Source organism: Ovis aries, chromosome 21 (genome assembly GCF_016772045.2).
Source record: "Ovis aries strain OAR_USU_Benz2616 breed Rambouillet chromosome 21, ARS-UI_Ramb_v3.0, whole genome shotgun sequence".
NCBI classification, from domain to species: Eukaryota; Metazoa; Chordata; class Mammalia; order Artiodactyla; family Bovidae; genus Ovis; species Ovis aries.
The window spans coordinates 20,106,891-20,132,669 of NC_056074.1; the positions used below are offsets into that span (position 1 = coordinate 20,106,891).

The 25,779-nt window shown below is 37.2% G+C and overlaps 1 protein-coding gene across 7 annotated transcripts in view; it reads right to left on the minus strand.

Annotated features, from left to right (window-relative positions):
* ANO5 (anoctamin 5) overlaps positions 1 to 25,779 on the minus strand; it is a 97,194-nt gene that overhangs the window by 54,908 nt on the left and 16,507 nt on the right. For 2 of the 7 annotated variants that reach the window (XR_006057395.2, XM_012101761.5), the window contains exons 4-7: positions 16,670 to 16,711; positions 13,690 to 13,803; positions 7,222 to 7,290; positions 5,432 to 5,716 (exon numbers count right to left, since the gene is read on the minus strand). Coding sequence is in view for 6 of the 7 variants with exons in the window: in XM_012101761.5 (XP_011957151.3) it covers positions 5,432 to 5,716; positions 7,222 to 7,290; positions 13,690 to 13,803; positions 16,670 to 16,711 (510 nt within the window). In the remaining variant the exon portion in view is untranslated. The remainder of the gene's footprint in view (positions 1 to 5,431; positions 5,717 to 7,221; positions 7,291 to 13,689; positions 13,804 to 16,669; positions 16,712 to 25,779) is intronic. The other 5 variants (XM_042237711.2, XM_042237712.2, XM_060404229.1 and 2 more) reach the window with 5 other exon arrangements.

A 25,779-nucleotide genomic window follows, 5' to 3' on the forward strand; every position in this document is an offset into this window, starting at 1 on the left:
TACTGCAATAGAGAGATATGGGAACATGGAGAAGTAAGCCAGGTTCAGGAAGTATCTTTCTTTGTGTTAAGGAAGGGCTAGTCTACATGCCAACATTGGCTCAGGTTATGGGCACATCAAAGTTTAGGGTCTTTGGGGGAAGAAAGAAGTCCAACTGAAGTTTGGTAATTCACCTGGTAAGTACTTTGTTTCACAGGATTGATGAGGATAAATAGTTCAGATAACAATTTATGAAACATAAGAGGACTATGGAAGGCCTGTGTTTAAACTTTATGATCCTAAAGTAATAACAAAAGGGAAAACTATAAGGGTAAGCATCGATCTGAAAGTATAGATCTCAGTCACAATAAAGAATTCAATTTTGCCATCCGCTATAACACTGATGAACCTGAAAGATAGTACACTAAGTGTAATAAGTCAGAGAAAGACAAATATGCAGAATATGATACCTATAATCTAAAAAAATAAAATAAAATGAATGAACGTAACAAAACAGAAACAGATTCAGAGAGAACACACCAGTGGTCATCAATAAAGAGAAGGGTGGTGGGAGGGGTGAGGTATGGAGAATAAGAGGAGGTACAAACTGTTATATGCAAAATGAATAGGATACATGGATATATTAGAGAGCACAGGGAATATAACCATTTTATTTTATCATTTAAATGGAGCATGACCAGCAAAACTATTGAACCACTATGTTGTACATAGGATATAGTATCCTTACTATATAGTATCCTTACTATATCATAGGATATAGTAAGTGCTATTTAAATATTAGTGCTATTTAAATATCAGACTAGATCTGATAGAGTGCCTGATGAACTATGGAATGAGGTTCATGACATTATACAGGAGACAGGGATCAAGACCATCCCCATGGAAAAGAAATGCAAAAAAGCAAAATGGCTGTCTGGGGAGGCCTTATAAATAGCTGTGAAAACAAGAGAAGTGAACAGCAAAGGAGAAAAGGAAAGATATAAGCATCTGAATGCAGAGTTCCAAAGAATATCAAGGAGAGATAAGAAAGCCTTCCTCAGCGATCAATGCATAGAAATAGAGGAAAACAACAGAATGGGAAATTTCTCTTCAAGAAAATTAGAGATACCAGGGGAACATATCATGCAAAGATGGGCTCGATAAAGGACAAAAATGGTAAGGACCTAACAGAAGCAGAAGATATTAAGAAGAGGTGGCAAGAATACACAGAAGAACTGTACAAAAAAGACCTTCACAACCCAGATAATCATGATCGTGTGATCATTCACCTAGAGCCAGACATCCTGGAATGTGAAGTCAAGTGGGCCTTAGAAAGCATCACTACGAACAAAGCTAGTGGAGGTGATGGAATTCCAGTTGAGCTATTTCAAATCCTGAAAGATGATGCTATGAAAGTGCTGCACTCAATATGCCAGCAAATGTGGAAAACTCAGCAGTGGCCACAGGACTGGAAAAGGTCAGTTTTCATTCTAATCCCAAAGAAAAGCAATGCCAAAGAATGCTCAAACTACCACAAATTGCATTCATCTCACACGTTAGTAAAGTAATGCTCAAAATTCTTCAAGCCAGGCTTTAGCAATACGTGAACCGTGAACTCCCTGATGTTCAAGCTGGTTTTAGAAAAGGCAGAAGAACCAGAGATCAAATTGCCAAGATCCACCGGATCATCGATAAAGCAAGAGAGTTCCAGAAAAACATCTATCTCTGCTTTATTGACTATGCCAAAGCCTTTGACTGTGTGGATCACAATAAACTGTGGAAAATTCTGAAAGAGATGCAAATACCAGACCACCTGACCTGTCTCTTGAGAAACCTGTATGCAGGTCAGGAAGCCACAGTTAGAACTGGACATGGAACAACACACTGGTTCCAAACAGGAAAAGGAGTACATCAAGGCTGTATATTGTCACCATGCTTATTTAACTTCTATGCAGAGTACATCATGAGAAATGCTGGGCTGGAAGAAGCACAAGCTAGAATCAAGACTGAGGGGAGAAATATCAATAACCTCAGATATGCAGATGATACCACCCTGATGGCAGAAAGTGAAGAGGAACTAAAAGCCTCTTAATGAAGGTGAAAGAGAAGAGTGGAAAAGTTGGCTTAAAGCTCAAAATTCAGAAGACTAAGATCATGGCATCTGGTCCCATCACTTCCTGGGAAATAGATGGGGAAACAGTGGAAACAGTGTCAGACTTTGTTCTGGGGGGCTCCAAAATCATTGCAGATGGTGACTGCAGCCAGGAAATTAAAAGATGCTTACTTCTTGGAAGAAAAGTTATGACCAACCTAGATAGCATATTCAAAAGCAGAGACATTACTTTGCCAACAAGGTCCATCTAGTCAAAGCTATGGTTTTTTCTGTGGTCATGTATGGATGTGAGAGTTGGACTATGAAGAAAGCTGAGTGCTGAAGAATTGATGCTTTTGAACTGCAGTGTTGGAGAAGACTCTTGAGAGTCCCTTGGACTGCAAGGAGATCCAATCACTCCATTCTAAAGGAGATCAGTCCTGGGTGTTCATTGGAAAGACTGATGCTAAAGCTAAAACTCCAATATTTTGGCCACCTCATGCAAAAAGCTGACTCATTGGAAAAGACTGATGTTATGAGGGATTGGGGGCAGGAGCAAAAGGGGATGACAGAGGATGAGATGGCTGCATGGCATCACTGAGTTGATGGACATGAGTTTGAGTGAACTCTGGGAGTTGGTGTTGGACAGGGAGGCCTGGCATACTGCGACATGGGGTCGCAAAGAGTCAGACACAACTGAGCGACTGAACTGAACTGATTTAAATACTTGCTATTATTAACAGTAATAGTATTTTAAGGAAACTCAAGACTATTTCACACATTTGAAGTGTCACTGTTTTAAGTATATACTTGCACTTATGACTGAGAAATATACAAATTTGGATACACGCATTTGGTATATGTCAAAATAGTAAGAAAGAAAGACAGAAAGGAAGGAAAAAAGAGAGAGTAAAGAAGGATGGAGGGATGGAGGTAGGAACGAAAGAACAGACATTTCCCTGGTGCCAAATCTTAGAGCATTTCCTTCAGAGACTTATAATTATAAATTCTTTTTCTCTTCTCTCAGAGATGTATGCAAATCCTTTTAAAAGCTAAATAAACTTTTTGCCAGTTCTCTAACTCAGGAGTGTTTTTCTTAAGTTTTCTAGGAACCGTCTCTTTCAAATGAAAACATCAAGAAAGGCGGCATCGCTGTTTCCTTGTCTCTATATGGGAGTGTATTCTGGGCATCTGGTCCCAAGTTGTAGCTATCTGCTTCACATAGAGATATGAGAAGCTTTATTATTATGAACACTTCAATTAGTAGATGAACTTAGAATAAATTATGTGGCAAATAGTACCGCCAAGCCTAACAGAGGGGTCATCTGTGAAATACACATTGTGAGGCTCAGATATCATGATGAAGATGCTTTGAAAAGTATGAAATCCTGTACCAATGAAAGATGCTCTTGTAACACTGTGCAGTTTATATATATACATGAACTATAGTGTTCCAGTTGAAGATAGGAAGGAAGGGTCTTTTCTACATCAATTTTCCAAATAACTTCCTGAATAGAGCAAGAACAATATTGCTCCATTATGAAGGAGGGGAAGTTGTTGAGTTTTAATGCTGAATTAACCCAACGTATAGCACTCGTGACAAAAAACAAGTAAAGCTAAATGAGTACTGACCTATCTATACCTGAACAAGTTACTAACTTATTCCTAGAAATTCAATCGCCTATTGCTAGCAATATTTTAAAGCATTTACAGTTTACAGAGGGCTTCATGTACACTTTTTCATTTGATCTTTCCAATAACGCTAGTCTTTACCATTCTCTGTTTTAAGACAGATTACCTTGTTTATAAAGTGGACTTGGGAATTGAAATCTGGCCTTCGGATTTCAGGCCATGTGCTCAACATCCCCTTAAATGTTGCCTCTTAGATCTGCTGTTGCTGCTACTGGTGCTTTTTAATCCAAGTAAGACAAGGCAGAGAACTTTTAGTTTGTTGATTTGCTTTTGTTTAATGCAATGTAATGCAATGCAATGTAATGGTATTACATTTTGTTTAATGTCCTGTCAGTGAATTGTTCAAAAACCAGATCTAGGGACTAGAAGAATGACTATTTCAAAATCCTTCTTAGACACTTAGGAGTGGTGAATCTAAAGGGAATGAAGTCTCTCATTCCTCAAGGAAAGAGTAAGTAATCTCAAGAAGACCACTCTTGTCATTGTTAGAACCCTGGTGATTTCATTAGTAGGTAACAGATACATAGTAACAAAGGAAGAGATACATAGTAACAAAGAACCTGAATTTTTTTCCTCTAAAGTCAGATCAATAATAATAGGATCTCACACTTAGTAAATCCCTCATGCATTCCAGAAACTATTCAAAGTCCTTCACACCTTAACTCATTTAATTCTCAGGGTAACCTATGAGGTAGGCATTACTCTTATTTTAACAAGAAGAAACAGGGGCAAAGAAATGGTGAGAGATTTTTAATGAGAAATTTAGATTCTAGGACTACAACTGGAGAGGAAATATTATTATAAAAAAGACTGAAAATGGCTTTAAATGAAAGGAAAAAGCTCTGAGGTTTCTCAAATGCTGTCTATTGTGGACAAAATAAAATAATGCCTTCCATTTCAATAAACAAAGAATGCTGCCTGCCAACAAGCCATTAACTACTGCAGCCATGCCACAATGGGGAATTCAGGAGAGAGAAAAGCAGGATACAGGTCCTACATAGTTAAGAGGTATATCAAAGGAATAATTTCAACACCCCAGACTCCTCAATCTTCCCATACCCAGAAAAGCACTAAAATTATTAACTTGAGATATCTGCATTTTGTGATTAGCAGTAATCTTTTAATGCTCCATTACATGTTTGTTTGTTTGTTTTATCCTGGGTCCTCCATGACCTCTTTGCAACAGTTCCTCAGAGGCTATAGTCTATGACAATGTCCCTGAATAAAACATAATTCTCAACATTTAGCTTGTGCTTTTTTTTTCCCAGTCAACACCATATATACAGAAATTAAAACACTTCATTTCCATTTGGAATGACCAATATTTCTCCTAATATGCACTGAATATATAAAACCAAAGGCTAAAATTATAGAATGATTTTACAGAAATCTTACAACATCAAAGTCCTCTAGGTCTTAATTAAGTAATTTCCCCAGTATTGCATGAGGCCTCTTTGCTATATTCACACTGTCAACTATTCACTTTTAAACAATTTGAGAAGTAGGGAGGTTGACAGGGTTATGTGGTCCAAGATGGACATTCAAATCTGCCCAATATCATGGAATACATCAAAATTTACACAGAAACACCTTGTAGTCATAGTATTACACATGTACACATATAAAAGCACACTTGAAGGGATGTACCCAAAGGTCTTCTCTACCTACAATTCTGTTTCTTGATGAGGATGGAAAGAAGCTTGACTCATCTTTAATGAGGAAGAGCTCTTGCCGATGTCTGCTGAACTGAACAGTGAAATAATCCGGAGTAGGATGCTTCACGCCCCTTGGGAGCTTCAGAGGCTCAAGCATACAACTAAAAGGGGTTCTGTCAGCTGAGGGAATATCACTCTCCTTAACAGGCATTTTGATTCCCAACACTTCGGCGTAAGTAACTAACACTTCCCAAGGGGCATGGATCTTGACAAAGTAAGTCCTGCCATCTTCAGAGTTCTGTATAAAATGGAGGCAAAATAGTGGAAAGATTACTAAATTGATTAAAGAAAGAAAATTTTTACAAAACCTCAAATTAAAGATGTCATACCATTCTCAATTTTTTGAAAAATTTCAGCAAAATTTCTAGAAAAGTAATGCTTAAAACAGTGGTACATACCTTCTTCTCGTTTAGTTGCTCAGGTGTATCTGGCCTTTTGTAACCTCATGGACTGTAGCCCACCAGGCTCGTCAGTTCATGGGATTTCCCAGGCAAGAATACTGGAGTGGATTGCCATTTCTTTCTCATATATATTTATATGAGATACATGTGTGTGTGTGTGTGTGTGTGTGTGTGTGTGTGTGTGTGTGTATGTATAATATGTGGGTTTTCCTGGTGGCTCAGTGGTAAAGAATCTGCCTGCAATGCAGGAGGGGCACAGGTTCAATCCATGGGTTGGGAAGATCACCTGGAGAAGGAAATGCCAACCCATTCCAGCATTCTTGCCTGGGAAATCCCATGGATGGAGGAGCCTGGTGGGCTACAGTTCACTGGGTTTCAAAAGAGTCTTGGCAGCTAAAAATAGCAACACACACACACATACACACACACACATGTATATACAAACACATTATTCATGTGTGTGAGAAAGGAAGAGACATAGAAAACAAAGCGAGAATTTTTAAAAATATATATTTCAGGGTCAATGTACACTATCCTGATATCCATAGAAATACATGTGGTTCTGGACAATCTCTTAAGTTTTTAACAACTAGCTATTAGCTCAGAACTGTGCTTAGGACATACGAGAAATACACACAAAATATAAGATGTACTTGCTCTTCTTACCCAGTTTCAATGTATTGCCTATACCTAGAAGAAGAACTTTAGGTAAGAACAGTTCATTACAAAGGAGAATAGTTAAGTTACAGATAGAATACATGGTATAATTCATATTTATTAGAGTTTAGTAAGAAAAAATTCAGCAATAAATACAAAGTAGAGAATATTAATTTAGAACTAGAGTATTAGAATTTCATGGACAGGGTTGGATCTGAAATAGGTCTTTAAAAGCAATTTGGAAAGAAATTCAAAACAAGTAAACGGTAGGTTAGGGGAAAAAAATGTCATGTTAATGAACAGAAAAAAATGTCTAGGCCTTAACTAAAAGTCTGTGTTGTAAGATAGCCAGGTTAACTAGTCAAGGTGTTAGGTTATAGGCCACCTTCAAAATGAGACAGATATGAAACAAAAACCATGTCTTTACTTTCTCTGGATCCTGAAGAGAACTATGCATGCCTATTTTTAAAGCATTCCACTCATCACTCATCATCTCAATTTCAGAGCACTGACCTAGTTATTTACCTGGAATATCACAGGCCCTGTCAACCCCAGTGTAAATGTCTGTAGACAGAAAAACTTATTTTGCTCTCAAACACAACAGTCTAGTCAGTCAAAGGTCAGAGTACAAGGAAACAAAACTTAAAAAACCAAGACTCTGGTATAGACTAATAACTTCATTTACCATTTTATCTTCAATTTCCAACTCAAGACCAGTTTTTCTGAGATTTTGTTCAAATTGTCTTCTTCTCTCCTATGGAAAAACATATCAGTAGAATTCTGTAAAATACTTTTATTTGCCCAGTGATAAACAGACTTGTTACACAATGACTGGGCCTTCAGATGTTCCCTGATTGTATATAAAAGCATTCTATGTATTACCCCCATCTGAGTGCCATGAATGGCTTTTCACCTGTATTATAATTCACACTATAACTATAAAAATCAATATATCTAGGAATAATCTCCAGGAAATATGCAGGACTGCTCTCTGGAAAAAAAAATACAGAAAACTTTACTAAATTAACATACAACATTTTGATAAACAGAGATATATTACACTTCTACTTGGGAAGACTCAGTCCTACAAAGATATCAGACACTTTAAACAAATGACATATTTAATGCAATTTTCAGGCAAAATATCATGATGACTTTTTAATCATGAAGAATAGTTTCACTCAGAAAAGGTAAAATTAAATTTAATTCAATTAAGTGCAAATAATCATTACTTGTGAGCTTTAAAACAATAACATTGAAAATGCTTTTGGCTTTAACTGTAAGTGTGAAAAATTGTAACTGTGATTTGAGTATAATTCAAGTATGAGTTAACCCTTATGCAAGTGTGAAAAATTGCAATTGTGACTTAAATGTAAAAAATTATGACATAACTATGAAAAATAGTAAATGAAATTTTAAAAGGTTTTACTAGGATATCACAGGACATATCTTCAAATGGATATGTCCACCTTGACAGATCGTCAAACTTTACAAGGAATATAATTTTAATGTGCTCTTTTTCTCCAACATCCAACATTTACAACATGTGAGAATATGTTTATGAACAATTCTCCCCTATCTGATATTTTTCACAATTATTCTTCTCCTATATGACCAAAAGAAAAAGCAGGCTGCAATGCTCCAGGAAAGCACAAACAAAACAAAAAAGGGGCGAGAAGGACATTCAAAGTACATTATCAGTATTAAAAAAGTGGATAAGTTTAGTTCAGTCACCCAGTCATGTCCAACTCTTTGCAACCCCATGAACTGCAGCATGCCAGGCTTCCATAACTAACTCCTGGAGCTTACTCAAACTCATGTCAATGGAATCAGTGATGCCATCCAACCATCTGATCCTGCTTTCCATTTTTCCCAGCAGCAGGGTCTTTTCCAATGTGTCAGTTCTTTCCATCAGGTGGCCAAAGTATTGGACTTTCAGCTTTAGCATCAGTCCTTCCAATGAATATTCAAGACTGATTTCCTTTAAGATTGACTGGTTTGATCTCCTTGCAGTCCAAGGGACTCTCAAGAGTCTTCTCCAACACCACAGTTCAACAGCATTAATTCTTCGGTGTTCAGCTTTCTTTACAGTCCAACTCTCACATCCATATGTGACTACTGGAAAAACCATAGCTTTGACTAGATGGACCTTTGTCAGCAAAGTAATGCTTCTCCTTTTTAATATACTGTCTATGTTGGTCATAGCTTTTCTTCCAAAAAAAGTGAAAACCTCCTCTCATTACAGTAACAAATGCTTTTGTGAGACATGTGGACACCAGTTCTCTGACTTCAGTAAAATTGAAAGCTGAGCTAAGTATTGTTAGGTGATTGACCATTAAATATTACCTTTATGACAAATCACTTTGCAATCTGCTGCTGTAATTCAGGAGTTCATCCAAAAAGATTAAAGCTGCTAAAACAGTACCATTTCTATTCCAATCTGCTTATTTATCTGAACAAGATTAATTTATACTAACATAAAAAAAAGAATATACTTCAAGCTGACTAGACGGACCTCATCTCATTCTAGGAATAATTCTCATTCATCTACAAATAAAGAAAATTCGGCTGAGCTTCCCTGGTGGCTCAGTGCTGAGGAGTTGCCCGCCAGGGCAGATCACATGGGTTCAGCACCTGGTCCCGGAGGATCCCGCATGCCACGGAGAAACTAAGCTTGCGTGCCGCAACTACTGAGCCTGTGCTCTAGAGTCTGGGAGTAGCAACTACGGAAGCTCACGTGCTGCAGCTACTGAAGTCCACGCGCCCTGGAGTTCATGCTCCTCCACCGCAACGAGAAGCCGGAAAACCACACGAGTGAGTAGCTGCTGATAGCCACAGCTAGAGGAAAGTTTGTGCAGCAGCAATGAAGACCAAGCACAGTCACATATGAATGAATCAACAAAATTATTGAAAGAAAAAGAAGATATTGTTTAAAGCCCCTGCATTCATTAACTGATGCATTTAGGATGAGTTTACTCTTGATGTTTGATAATTACTTGTCAAATATTGTAGTATTTCAAGTTTTACCAATTACGTACTTGTACAACTGTATTTTAAAAAAAAAAAAAACCCTCAAAAAACAAAAGAAAAAGCTTTAGGTTTAGACTGTTTTGATGAAGAAATAAAAACCCTTCAATGTACATACACATTTATTGTAGCAAACTTGACTGAACAAATGATAGAAGCCTCCTAAATATAAAACACATTTAAATTAGCAAAAAATTACACAGAAAAAGTGGAAGGAAAATTTTAGGTGGAGAAAAGTAAATTATGTAAAATTTGAAGTGTTAAAAAAGAGTTTCTTCATATAATTCATTTTTTTTTAATAAATGATGATGGGTACCAAATTGCCATGACAGTTACCTTCTAGGGATATAAACTAAAAAGTGACTTAACTGGACCATTTACAATACACTATAAATTCTGTCCTTTATAACCACTGAATATATGATAAATAACTGTAGACAAGGAAGACTTGTAGATGAATCAGGCTTTGGGGAGAAGTCCAGGATTTCATTTTAGACCTGCTGAGTCTGAGATTCTGTAAGACTTTCGAGTAGAGATACAGAACAGCCATATAGGAAAGATGTACGAAGTGGAAAAGTAAACAGAATTAGCATAAACATGGTCTTAAATTTTAAAACTGTGAGACTGGATGTATCATCAAAGAAATCAAGATAGATTGAGACAAGAAGAGGATCAAGGACAGAGCCTAAGGCACTATGCTCACAAGGGATGAGGGAGAAGAAAAGATTGAAAAGGGGTAGCTAGTGAAATAAGAAAGCTGAAAGAATGTGGAGACTCGGAAGCCACGTCAAGAATGTGCAGCATAGAGAAAGGAATGCTAAGTGGTGGCAGATGCTGCTAACAGATCGAGCAAAATGAGGGTTGAGACTTGAACGCTAGATTCATTTATATAAAGATGAGCAGAGTGGGTGAGGTTAAGGCCTGATAGGAATGGGTTTAAGAGAAAACTGAGCCAAAAGAAAACTGGAAAACTGACAGTAGCTGGCAGGGAAACTGAGATCAAGAGGTTTTTGTTCTTGCTTTTTTAATTTTTATTTTTTAAATAAGGAAAAATCAACAGTACATTCATTTGTTGAAAGAAATGATTCAGTAAAGAACAACACAAAATGCAGTTTAAGGGAGAAAGAATCATAAAAGCAACATCCCTAAGTAGGCATACTATAACAGGCTTAAAACTGCTCTAAGATAGAGAGGCCTGGCTGCAAGTTGGTTCTGGTGTTTGGAAACTGGTTTTGGGGAGTGTTCCCACCACTCTCGGAACTACTAAGAGTGGCTGACTTTACTTCACCTGTTTTGTACAAACTATGTCATTTATACTGAACACCTGCTTCCCTTCAGGACTATGAAATATCGCTATGAGCTCAGCAGAAGGTGACAAGTAAAATCCTACAGCACTGCATCACTAATGAGCTTCCCTAGCAGTCAACACTTCCAGTGCAAAGTCACACATTGTTACTGGAAAAATCAAGTGTGTCCCATGACTCCCCTCCACCTGGACAGAACTCTTAAAAGCTTGTATCTTGTTTTCTCTGGATTTTGTCCCATGCATTCTTTTCCTTTTGCTGATTTTGCGTTACTTATTTCATTGCAATATATCATAGCCATTGAGTATGGCTGCATGCTGTGTCCTGTGAGGTCTTTTAATGAAACAGCAAACCTGGGGTAGTCTTTCTGATCCCTAAAAATGGATTCAGGACACAAGCAGAGTTCTTGGCTTTAGGCAGAAGGACAGACAGCTCATCTGCGGTAACAGAAAGAAAGGTAGATTACATAGATGAAGATACTGGTAGATGGACAGATATGGTAATGAAAATTAATTATTTCTCTTCTACTTGCTTCAGTTTTCTCAGTGACTTAGAAAAGTGGTCAGCCAAGCTTGAAAATAAGGAGGATACATCCAATATAAGAGAGAGAAAAGGTTATAAAACAATCATCCAGCAGATTGGGAAACTGAATAATTTAAAGAAGTAAAGTGTGACTGCCAGATAGCATTAAGGACCTAGTTGAGGTCCATTGGCACAAATACGAGATAAAGTCAGTAAGTGGGTGAGATGTCTTTCTTTCTGCATGGTTCTGGCATGTAATAGGTAGACAGCTGGGTTTAATGAAGTTGTTTTCAAAGTTAAGTATGACTGAGAGAGGATCAAGGGGTTTGATGGCATATGCCATACAGGATAATTTGATATGAGGTTTAAACTGAACATGCATAAAAAAGGGCATAAAGATAAGGAGCAGCAGTAAGAAGATTAACATAATTATATTTAATCTGGTCCTGGTGAGTTGAAGGAAGACAGGTATTGGTCAGACAGCTGGATACTTCGAATGAGATTGTAAAGAATTGTAGCTATTAGTAATGGCAAGTTCTAGGGGAATGAAGAGCTGAGTTAACTGGAAAAGGGAGTTCAAGGAACAGAGAGGCCGGATGCACTGGAAAAGGGAGTTCAAGGAACAGAGAGGCCGGATGCCAAAATAATCATCTACATATGCACTGAGATTATAAATAATTAAAAAAGGAGCTTGGGTGTAGAGTAATAGTGAACCAGGAGCTAAAATTGTTGAGAAACTTTTTGTTAACAAAATCTTCCTTGTTGGAAGATCAGGGACAGAATAAGGGTAGCAACAGTGCTAGGTAGTGATAACTCTGATGAGATTTAAAGCTCAGGAGTTTTAGGGCTAAGCAAGGGAGGATGGACTGGAATCAACAACTAGATACAAGGAAAGCAGGCATTCATCCATCTCCGGAAAAACATCTGCAGGGGAGAAACCGCCACCACTTAAGCGGGCTGCTGGGGAAGGCATCAAATCCCCAAGAGAAGCTAGGCTTGAAGAGACATTCAGACAAGAGCTGAAAGTGGTGACAGTGAATGAATTTTAGTGCCCTAGTGGAAGAGTTGCCAGGGAAAGAGCAGAGGAAAAGGACAGGGAGGGATATGTACAGGGACTTACATAATATCTCTAGTTTTTTACTTTATGGGACATTTATTTCCTATGTTAAGCATGTTAGTAAATGTGTGTTTATATGCTTACCCATTGCTGTTGTTCAGTCACTAAGTCATATCCAACTCTTTGAGGGCCCGTGGACTGCTGCTGCTGCTGCTAAGTCGCCTCAGTCGTGTCCAACTCTGTGCGACACCATAGACAGCAGCCCACCAGGCTCCCCCGTCCCTGGGATTCTCAAGGCAAGAACACTGGAGTGGGTTGCCATTTCCTTCTCCAATGCACGAAAGTGAAAAGTGAAAGTCAAGTCCCTCAGTCGTGTCCAACTGTTGGCGACCCCATGGACTGCAGCCTACCAGGCTCCTCCATCCATGGGATTTTCCAGGCAAGAGTACTGGAGTGGGGTGCCATTGCCTTCCCTGCCCATTGACTGCAGGACACCTCAAATATTTAATGGCTCAATCAGCCAAGAATCTGCCTGCAAAGCAGGCAACCCAGGTTCAATCCCTGGGTCAGGAAGATCCCCTGGAGAAGGAAATGGCAACCCACTCCAGCATTCTTGTCAGGAAAATCTCATGGACAGAAGAGCCTGGTGGGCTACACAGTCCATAGGGTTGCAAAAGAGCTGGACACAATTTACGGACTAAACCAACCAACCAATATTTATTAAGCATCCACTATTCTCCAGCTACTCCTCTAGGCATTTGAGCATACAGTAACAAAGACAAAGTCTTTGGTTTTGTGAATTTACTTTAATGGTGTTGGAGACAGTAAACAAGCGGAAAAAAACCCCACAAATAATGTAAGTTTAGAAAGTGATAATGTAAGTTCAGAAAGAACATAATGTCAAGGCTACTTCAGATAGAATGGATTAATGAAAGCTGAAATGATATTGAATACAAAAGATAAATATTATATTCATACATACACCTCAAATTCTGGTGGTCACATTTAAGAACAAAGGTGAGCTACAAAAAGAAGCTACTGTCCAAAATGTTAAAAAAAAAAGTTGAAATTACATATGCATTTTGGGGTTGCATGTTTTGTAGTCTTTCCACTCAGTTTCTGCTTCCAGAAATACTCTGGGGCCGTTAACTCTTACAAAATAATTTCAGTGGAAACATCCCTGTCAAATTACGGAATGTGCTTCTTTTTATTATTCCTATCTCTCTCTCTTGTAAATACTTACCGCCTTCAGTTCTGCTTCTTTCTTTATGTCATCAACATAGGAAAGCACAAAATCAATTTTCCTAATCCCGTCTCTGAAGAAGATAGAATCTTTGCTTTGTTCATCTTTTTTAAACTGCAGGAGACATGAATGGCACAGCTTTAAATTACAGTTTTATTTTCAGATGGCAAAAAAATGAAAGAAATTAAATTAAAATTTGGTCACCATCTAATTTCATTTTCCGAAAATGACAGATGAAGACAGAGCTTTCATCAATGGAAGATCATGCTTATTTTAGAAAGTCACATTCATAAAGAAGTTACATATTAAACAATGAAGACTCAAGATGAAACTAAGCATATTGAGTACATGCGCATATAATAAAAATGCTTCAATTATACCAAAATACAAAATGAATACATGTATACATTGATCCCAAAAGCATATTCAGAGAGACTTGTTACTTCATTAAGCAAAATAACAATTAGTCCAACAAATAATTCATGGTCACATACTACTCTAGGGGTATAATTAATTACAGACTAATTCATGAATTAGTACAAGAACACTGCAAGAACAAAAACATAATTAATGCTCATACTATGTTTTCATAAAATTGATACTTTTTAATTAACGTTTTGAAGGGCTAAAATAAAATCAAGATGCAGCTAAAAATTAGAAAGCAAGTTAGCTTGCTAGCTGGCTTCAATTCAAATAAACTCGCATACAAATCTCCTTTTCAACATCAATTACTTAAGTGAGCCAAAATCAATCCATTGTTTAAATCTGTGTTATCAATTCTCTCATTAAAATAGTCAAATTTGCAAATTTACCCTTCACATGTATAGTTCATTAATTCCTCCCCTTTCAAAACTACAAAAACATCAGAGCTTCAAAAAGAAGAGATTTTAAGTTTGACTGATTTGGTCCACTTGGAAGTTTACATGTAATATGTAATGGTTAATATTTGCAACAGTCCACATATAATCCCTAGAATGATGTAAATAGATGATAGAGTGCATATCAGTGATCTCTCTAACCCTGTGATGCAAATTCATAATGTAGACAACTTTCCAACTGCTTGAGCTAACTAGTGAATGGGGAACTGGGTTTTTAATTTTCATAACTGGTATTTATTTCAGTGTATGAGTTTCTTTTATGGTATTCTATACTGAACTGATGCTGTTTTTCATTCAAGTCAGGCCAGGCAAATCACCCATAAAAAGGACTGGATGTAGATCAGTCAAGTAAGAATAAGAAAAAAATCTCGTTTGATCTGTGGTTTATGAACAGAATAACTGTATTTTAGTTATATGAATGCATAACTGGTATGCCTCAGAAAGAACTAGCTCCCAGTGCACAGGAGGAAATGAGTGAAAAAAGAATGAAGAAACAAAAAATATTCAAGGAGTGTAGAGATTACATATCAAGATATAGTCATTTAAATGTTATGTCTGAGTTTTTTGCACCCCAAAGGATACCCAGTCATCTCTCTCCTCATAAGAGAAAGTAAAAAAAAAAAAGTGAAAAATTCAAACTGTTACCATGTTATAGATCTTGATTATAAATCACTAAAAAAAGTGAACAAAATGAAAAATTATTTGAGCTCTTGTAAGTTGTCACAGGATTAGCATATTTTATGAAATTACCAAACTGGGGAAGGGAAAATAATACTAATTAGATGAAATACAATCAAAGCAAAAAATTAGAGGGAAAAATAATCTCTTTGCTCTAAGTCTGGGTCAGTCATATTTTGTCTGGTAGAGTTTTCTTTTTTTTTTAATGACATATATTGGTAAGAATTCATATTGTTTGAACAGCTAAATTTAGGTCCACAAAGAGAAGTTCTGGTGACAGAAGATGTGCATATAGCAATCAACAAAAACCACAGTCAGAGCTTTTTTCCATTAGGGAATAAACAAAGTAGCTAGACTATTTAATCCAATTATTTCCTGAATGTTCAGTTGAAATGTGCTGTGCTTAGTTGCTCAGTCATGTCCAACTCTTTGCAACCCCAGGAACTGTAGTCTGCTAGGCTCCTCTGTCCATGAGCATATGTAATTCCCTTCTCTCAAAAAACAAAGGCTACCTAGAAAAACCCACATTTCTATCATTACGTCATTTCCTAATTATAAACTGTAAAAAATTTTTAAAATACAGAGAAATCACTGGTAGCCCTGTAAACGCTATGAGGAGAATCCCATGGACGGAGGAGCCTGGTGGGCTGCAGTCCATGGGGTTGTGAAGAGTTGGACACGACTGAGTGACTTCATTTTCAGTTTTCACTTTCATGCATTGGAGAAGGAAATAGAAACCCACTCCAGTGTTCTTGCCTGGAGAATCCCAGGGACGGGGGAGCCTGGTGAGCTGCCGTCTATGGGGTCGCACAGAGTCGGACACGACTGGAGCGACTTAGTAGCAGCAGCGGCAGACATCCTTAGCGCTGTTCACACAAACTGGCTGAAGTCAACTGGGGCAGAAAAACATGATAATTTTGTTACACGTAACTGAAAACTGTGAGAACATCTCATTCTTTTGTTTTGCAGAATATATGACATTAAGATCATTTTCTTGCAGTGTGTGTGTATCTTTTTATTTATATTTGATTGTATTTGTATTTGTTCTTGGAAATGCCTGTTTATAGTGAGGCGAACATCTGTGTGACTATTGAATGAGGTAGTTATTCTGAGGTTCATAAACTTGGATTCTTCATGGGAATTCATAAACTTCTGAAACTGTATGTAAATTCAAAATGTGTAAGTGTACGTGCATGTATTTGTGTGTTTGCAATTGCTTTTTTTTTTTTTTTAAGGAAGAGGTTCCAAAGCTTAAATCAGACCCCAAAAAGATTATGAATCACCATTCTAAAATCTCAGTTGCCTGGGGAATAGGAACCAATGACAAAGTCCCTCAAATTAATAGCATTCATTACAACAAAAATGACTCAGGCTAGCAATGTAGTCATCCAAAGCACAGGCAGTTATCATTCCACACTGGTTACCAGAAGACGCCGCCTCAGGAACAAATTGTATCGCTTGGCAGACTGTGAAGCAATCAATAGAATGTTAGCAAATCCTGCCCAGAATTAAAGATTTCCCTCAAAACAGACATGCAGACAAACCAACCCCAGTATGATCGCTCGTGTGAATATGCATGCGTATGTGTAATACTTAAGATCTGGAAGGTGGGAGAAGACAGTAAGAAGAAAAGAAGAACAAAAATAGGAAGAAGACAATACTGAATAAATGAAAGAAAAATAGGGGACTTTCAAGTAAATTTCCCTAAATCTTTTTACAGTAACTTTAAACAAACTCATCTGTGGACCTGGATTAAGAAAGAAAGAACAGAAAAAATAATGAAGGAAAACATGAGAATGGAAATGTCAAGTAAAATAGATGTAGTAGAAATTCTGTTATGTATGCCTATATACATCAGCCAAAGAAAGCAAAATTATTACAGTTATTCTGGGACCATGTATGGTATGAAAAGCTCACCCAATAGTGTAAAATATTTCATTACTGAAAAAAATAGTGAAATTACCATCACCGTATAAGTGTGTGTGTAATTACTTTTTTTTAGAAAGAGGTTCCAAGCTTTAATCAGATCTAAAAGATTAACAATCTTTCGTTACAAATAAAATATTTCACTATCAGAATGCTGGGGGAAAAAAGTCACTTAATTACTTAAATGCTGAGCTGTCTTAAATCTTCAGTTACCATTATTTTTAGAATACCAAAGCAATTCACTAAAAAACATCTGGGATAATCAATGATATTTGGAAGGAAAACAACCTGTGGCACAAAAAGGCAAATACTATATTTCACAGTAAAATGAACTTATAAATTATCTAATTAAATTATCAATAAAGAATGTCAGTTCTTGCCGTGCAAAGTTTTGTTTAAACTGTTGTCTTTCTGGAATATGCTAGAGAGACCCAGCAACTGGGGACTAATCTGGGAAAGTCTCAGCTCTGTAAACTGAACAGCCTACTATGTATAGATGACTGCCGTTACTTAAAAAAAAAGACAGATACATGATGGATGTAGGTCCCTGTATAAAGCATATTATTTTGCATTGGGCTGAAATATTTCAACTTAGCATTTTAATTTTCTTGGGATCTCTCATGAGATCCACAAGTTACTGCTTTTCTCAGATGTTTCACCAGAAGTCATCACAAAATTGTTAAGGGAAATGAAACACTCATACTGTAAGATGCCATATAGGACCATATTATGACTTTCATGGGTCCCTTTTCTATTAAAATTTTCAATAAAAAATAATATATATGATTATACTTTTTTTACTCTGATTTTAAAATATATTAAAATTAAAACATTTCCATGGGCTCCAAAAAGTATTTTGTGCCTCGCAGGCCTAAAGAATAAGTTGGCCCTGGAGTCATGGTTTAACTAGTACTACCACATTAAGAATGTTGAGAATGCAAGGTATAAAAATTTACCTAAATGACTGGTAAAAAGCCTTCTGCGATAAATACATCTACTGTCAGGTTACTCTGCAGCCTTTCTAATACACGATATCCTCACAATATAAAAATCAGTGAGCTCAGTATCAACAGTTGGTCCTGAAAAAGTACTGACTTAACATTTTAAATATATTAAATGAAGATCACTAAAGGACTTGATTACAAAATGATACAATTAACATTCCATAGACTAAAAATTTAGGATTAATAACTTTACTATATATTTCCATCATGTGCTGAATATGTTCACTTTTCATTATAAAATGGTAACACTAAACCTACTAAAAATGTATTTTTAAAATCATTCCTATTTCTTTGCTACTTTGTAACCATTTGGTGTATTTACTTCTAGTTTTGTCTAAGCACTGAATTTTTTAATATAGTAAGTGGCTACATTTAATGCACACATTTTTCTTGCCTTTTTAATAATATTGCCATGATATTAAAATTAGTTTTCACATTATTATAAACACCATAAGCATAACTTGTCTGTGTCTTTCTAATTCATTAAATTTAGTCTAACTTATTTGTAAAAAGATATGTTAGAGCCTCTTCTCTATAAACAGAGTTGAAAACTTTTATTACTGGTGCTACACAGAAGTTGGCAATAACATCTTTCTTTCATTACACATAACTTGAACATCTTAAGTCCTAACTTTTGAATTATTATGCCAGGTGTTTTAAATCTGTATATTTTTAAAATCCAAGATAAGAGATAAGAGAGACAGAAATAGAGCAACGTCCAGTTGGAAATGAAAAAAAGATATATTTACGTGAGGATCAAAAATTTGAAGCATCTATGGGCAGATTTAACATATATGTATAATGAAAGTGAAAGTGAAGTCGCTCAGTCATGTCTGACTCTTTGGGACCCCATGGACTGTAGCCTACCAGGCTCCTCCATCCATGTGATTTTCCAGGCAATAGTACTGAAGTGGGTTGCCATTTCCTTCTCCAGGGGATCTTCCCGACCCAGGAATCGAACCCGGGTCTCCTGCATTGCAGAGACACTTTACCCTCTGAGCCATCAGGGAAGTCCAATATGTATAATACTTGCACACTAAAAATGAAAATATTGCTGATATATACTAAAACATATCAAAACAGAGATATATATTATGTTCATGTACTGAAAATGATCAATATTGTTTAGATGTAAATTCTCCTGAAATTAATCTACAGATTCTAAGCAATACCAATCAAAACACCAATAATAATTTTTTTAGACTTGTCAAGCTGATTGTAAAATTTATACGAAAAATCTAGATTCTAGAATAGCCAAACAATTTTGATAAAGAAGAATAAATTGGAAATAATCTGATTTTCATACTTTTACTATAAAGTGAAAGCAAAGTAGAAGTAGAACCTTTGCCAACAAAGGTTCTTCTAGCCAAGGCTATGGTTTTTCCAGTAGTCATGTATGTATGTGAGAGCTGGACTATCAAGAAAGCTGAGCACCAAATAATTGATGCTTTTGAACTATGGTGTTGGAGAAGACTCTTGACAGTCCCTTGGACTGCAAGGAGATCCAACCAGTCCATCCTAAAGGAGATCAGTCCTGGTGTTCATTGGAAGGACTAACGTGGAAGCTGAAGCTCCAATACTTTGGCCACCTGATGCGAAGAGCTGACTCACTGGAAAAGACCCTCATGCTGGGAAAGATTGAGGGCAGGAGGAGAAGGGGATGACAGAGGATGAGATGGTTGGATGACATCACCAACTCAATGGACATGAGTTTGGGTAAACTCTGGGAGTTGGTAATGGACAGGGGTCCTGGCATGCTGCAGTTCATGGTGTTGCAAAGAGTCAGACACAACTGAGCAACTGAACTGAACTGAGAGTAATCAAGACAGTGTAATATTATCGTAAGAATAGACATATGATGGGGCAAAGCAGAGTTTAGAAATAAACTCACACCTACATGGTCAGGTTCCACAAAGATTCTATGAGGAAATGATAACATGTGCTACATATGCATAGTAAAAAGCAAATAAATTTAATTCTCACCACAAATCATCTACAAAAGTTAACTCAAAATGAATCCCAAACCAAAGGTAAGAGTTAAAAGTATAAAACTGTAGAAAATCTGAGAAAATCTCCTCTACTCTGGTACAGACAAATATTTCTTAGAGCACAAAAAGCATGGTTCATTAAAAAAAAAGAATGAGAATGTGAACTTTGAAACTTTGAAAATTTGTTTTTTTAAAAAGCAGTGTTAAGTTAAAAAAAAAAAAGGAAAGTCACAGATTGGGAGATGTTTGGAATACACAAAACTGACAAAGGTCTTGTCTTCAAACTTTTTAAAAGTCAGTAAAAGATAATCCAGTTTCTAAAATACAGAAAAGATTTGAACATATAATTAACAGAAGATGTATGAATGGTCAATAAGCCCATGAGAAAATGTGTAACATTATCATTCATCACGGAAACGAGAACTGAAACCATGAGGTATCATTCACTCAACCACTAAAATTAAAAAGCTGATAGTATCAAGTGCTGGGGAGCACGCAGAGCAACCAGAACTCTCATGCATTACTGGTGGGAATGAAAAATACACAGCCCCTTTTAAAAACATTTTTGCAATTTCATATAAAGTTACACATACTCTTTCCATATGACCCAGACAATTTCTCCTAGAAAATTAATGCAAAGAAATGAAAATATATGTCTATACAAACACCTCTTACATGAATATTCCTAACAGTTTTATTTATAAAGCTGAAAACAATTCAAATATCCATCAAACTGGTGAATGGATAAACAAATTCTGCTATATCCATACAATGGAATACTACTTAGCAATAAAACAAAAGAAACCAAAAAATTATGGAGATATTCAACAAGATTCAATTTATCAGTATCACATGGAATTCTGGGTGAGTTCCAGCAACATTGTGCTGAACAAAAAGTCCAGGAGCCGGACATAAAATATAGTATATACAGTATGATTCTGCTGACATGTCACTTTAGAAAAAAAAAAAATTTTTTTAATCAGAGCTTGCCGAGGGCAGAGGTAAAACAGAAAAAAGGAAGCTTTTTTCCTGAGGTAATGGAAATTTATACCTTGACTGCTGTGATTTGTTAAAATTTGTCAAACTGTACACCTAAAATGCATTTTATTGTATGTAATGTATAAACAATAGTGATGATAATTTTTAACTTGAACAGCTAGAAGAATAGATTGTGCGTAGTTGAGATATGAAAGATTTCACTTGAGCAGCTTCTTGTCTGGGGAAAAAATTACATTTTAGACTCATAAATATTGGAATGTCTTTAGACAGTGTTCTTGCCTGGGAAATCCCATGGACTGAGGAGTCCGGTAGGCTACAGTCCATGGGGTCACAAAGAGTCGGACACGACTAAGCGACTTCACTTCACTTTAGACATTCAAATGCATATGGTGGGGAAAGACTGGTATATTTAAGGCTGAATGTCAGGAGAGATGTCTATACTAGAAAGTTCAAATTGAGTGTGGCAACATATCAATGGTAATTAAAACCATGAAACTGAATAAGATCCCCAGGAGACGGAATCAAATGTCTTGAGTCCTAGAGCAATCCTATCTAAGTAGATACATGGACCAATTATAAATACTAAACTATATTCATGCTAATTGCTTCTGGTTCATTTATTCAAATAGACATTCTGGATGGTTTGCATCTATGCCATACATGTCATAAAATATTTGAACAATTGTCCCTGAGGTGAGTAAAATCGACACCCCCTTAAAACCATTAACAGCATGTTAGTTGTTATTAAGGCATGCCTCTAGTGTGCTTTCTAATACCCATTCCTCCTCCTTTAAACTCTAATAGCTTTTCAAATTATTCCCCTTAAACACAAATGGCATTCACTCTAAGACAGGTTCTTTTAGGTATAATCTTCATTTTTCTGTATCTCATTTAATGGTTTTAGCATCCTTCTAATCTAGCTATTCAGCAAGCCATTTAGGTACTGATGACTTCCTGGTGGCTGAGAGGGCTTCCCTGGTGGCTTAGACAGTAAAGAATCTGCTTGCAATGCAGGAAATCTGGGTTCAATCTCTGGGTCGGGAAGATCCCCTGGAGAAGGGACTGCCCATTCCAGTATTCTTGCCTGAAGAATTCTATGAATAGAGGCTACAGTTCATGGGGTTGCTGAGTTGGACACAACTGAGCGAGTAACACTTTTAAGAACACTTAGGTACTCAATCAAATCCACTGTTGATTGCGTTGTGCTGTGCTTAGAGGCTCATCATGTCTGACTCTTTGTGACCCCATGGACCGTAACCCACCAGGCTCCTCTGTCCATGGGGACTTTCCAGGCAAGAATACTGGAGCGGGTTGCCATGCCCTCTTCCAGCAGGTCTTCTACTTTAACCTTAAAATAGAAGGTTAAATTGTGTGAATTCTTCCGAAGTTGTAGAATCATTAGTTGGTAAATTATAGCATAATAATGGCTGGATTACATTTTTTTCCCCTAAGGGGAAATACATCCAATGATATGCAGCTAATATCTTCGGCTTGTCTCAGCAGATCCCTTTTCTATCCTTCGGTACCCTGCTTGTTTTTCCCTTGGGAGGGTGACTGGATATAGATATCAAAGAGTTCCTCTCATCTCTGGCTTCCTACAGATGACTGGAAGGGAGGGAGGAGAGTATAAATTCCTTTCTGAGGCTGGATTCAGGAGAGCTCTAACCCTCCCTCCACTGAAGTTCACTGACCGTCTCCTGGGTTCTAACAATTGTCCCCTCTCAATTTCCCTCATGGGCAAGGGGGTGATAATAAATATGTGAACAGTTTTCCCAAAATAATCAAGGAAAAAAAAAAAAAAAGAAAACCTAACAGCTTGACAGGAAAACAGACAAGGAATATAAACAGAATGATCTAGCAAAATAAATGAAAATGACCATGAATGCAGAAAAAAGATAAATGTCTCACACATATTGAGAGGTATGAAAGTTTAAATCATCCTAGGATACAGTAGTAAATGAAAAAGCTCCACTATCTATCCCTCTCTAACAGACAGACAAACATCTAAACACTGTTAGTAAGGCTCTGGACAAAGAGAATACTTGTATATTTCTTAGAAATGCAAAACAGAGGGAAATTTGGTAGTATATGGTAAAATTACATATGCCTTTATTTTTGATGGTTAAGTAGTATTTAGAAAGATACACTTGGCCAAAATATAAGCCTGATTCCCAAGGGTTAAAGACTGAAAAAAAAGAAAAGATTTCCAAGATTAAAAACAACCGAAAGGTCCATCAGTAAAAGACTGGATGATACTATGTCACATACTAGCAAATGAAAGTAAAATCGATATGCAATACAGAGGGAACTCCAGGATGTTTTTAAGTGAAAACCAAGGAACAAATCAATGCATAGAGTATGCTGTCTTTAGTGTAAGAAGAAGGAGAAATGCAAATACACACACGTATTTAGACATGGACACACAGACAAGTAAAGGGTGCGCTGGGTGCTCTGGAAGGACAGATTAAATAACAATGCTGACTACAGAAGCCTTAAAAGGAAAAAATAAGAAATTCTGTTTGAAATGCTTTGATTCATAGTTTCAAATGGAGATGGATTTACATTCAAGTAATGAAGTCAAAGTTTCAGTGCCTCTTACATCAGTGCCTTCAAGCATTTAGGAAGAATTCTAGCAATGTGTTCATTCTCACAGTCAAACATTTTTGTAAAGATTTTAAAGTAAATTATTGTCCTATTATTATTCTTAAAAAGTGACACCAAAAGAGCATAAGCCTTCAGTTCAGTTCGGTTCAGTCGCTCAGTCGTGTCCGACTCTTTCCGACCCCATGAATCACAGCACGCCAGGCCTCCCTAGAATCACCATCTCCCGGAGTTCACTCAGACTCACGTCCATTGAGTCAGTGATGCCATCCAGCCATCTCATCCTCGGTTGTCCCCTTCTCCTCCTGCCCCCAATCCCTCCCAGCTTCAGAGTCTCTTTCAATGAGTCAACTCTTCTCATGAGGTGGCCAAAGTACTGGAGCTTCAGCTTTAGCATCATTCCTTCCAAAGAAATCCCAGGGCTGATCTCCTTCAGAATGGACTGGTTGGATCTCTTTGCAGTCCAAGGAACTCTCAAGAGTCTTCTCCAACACCACAGTTCAAAAGCACCAATTCTTCAGTGCTCAGCCTTCTTCACAGTCCAACTTTCACATCCATACATGACCACAGGAAAAACCACAGCCTTGACTAGATGGACCTTAGTCTGCAAAGTGATGTCTCTGCTTTTGAATATACTATCTAGGTTGGTCATAACTTTTCTTCCAAGGAGTAAGCATCTTTTAATTTCATGGCTGAAGTCACCATCTGCAGTGATTTTGGAGCCCCCCAAAATAAAGTCTGAACTGTTTCCACTGTTTCCCCATCTATTTCCCATGAAGTGATGGGACCAGATGCCATGATCTTCGTTTTCTGAATGTTGGGCTTTAAGCCAACTTTTTCACTCTCCTCTTTCACTTTCATCAAGAGGCTTTTTAGCTCCTCTTCACTTTCTGCCATAAGGGTGGTGTCATCTACATATCTGAGGTTATTGAAATTTCTCCTGGCAATCTTGATTCCAGCTTGTGTTTCTTCCAGTCCAGCATTTCTCATGATGTATTCTGCATAGAAGTTAAATAAGCAGAGTGACAATATACAGCCTCGACATACTCCTTTTCCTATTTGGAACCAATCTGTTGTTCCATGTCCAGTTCTAACTGTTGCTTTCTGACCTGCATACAGATTTCTCAAGAGGCAGGTCAGGTGGTCTGGTATTCCCATCTCTTTCAGAATTTTCCAGTTTATTGTGATCCACACAGTCAAAGGCTTTTGGCATAGTCAATAAAGCAGACAAAGATGTTTTTCTGGAACTCTCTTGCTTTTTCCATGATCCAGCAGATGTCGGCAGTTTGATCTCTGGTTCCTCTGCCTTTTCTAAAACAAGCTTGAACATCAGGGAGTTCACGTATTGCTGAAGCCTGGCTTGGAGAATTTTGAGCATTACTTTACTAGCATGTGAGATGAGTGCAATTGTGCAGTAGTCTGAGCATTCTTTTGCATTTCCTTTCTTTGGAATTGGAATGAAAACTGACCGTTTTCAGCCCTGTGGCCACTGCTGAGTTTTCCAAACTTGCTGGCATATTGAGTGCAGCACTTTCACAGCATCATCTTTCAGGATTTGAAACAGCTCAACGGAATTCCATCACCTCCACTAGCTTTGTTCGTAGTGATGCTTTCTAAGGCCCACCTGACTTCACATTCCAAGATGTCTGGCTCTAGATTAGTGATCACATCATCATGATTATCTGGGTCATGAAGATATTTTTTGTATAGTTCTTCTGTGTATTCTTGCTACCTTTTCTTAATATCTTCTGTTTCTGTTAGGTCCATACCATCTCTGTCCTTTATCGAGCCCATCTTTGCATGAAATGTTCCTTTGGTATCTCTAATTTTCTTGAAGAGATCTCTAGTCTTTCCCATTCTGCTGTTTTCCTCTATTTCTTTGCATTGATCGCTGAAGAAGGCTTTCTTATCTCTTCTTGCTATTCTTTGGAACTCTGCATTCAGACGCTTATATCTTTCCTCTCCTCCTTTGCTTTTCGCCTCTCTTCTTTTCACAGCTATTTATAAGGCCTCCCC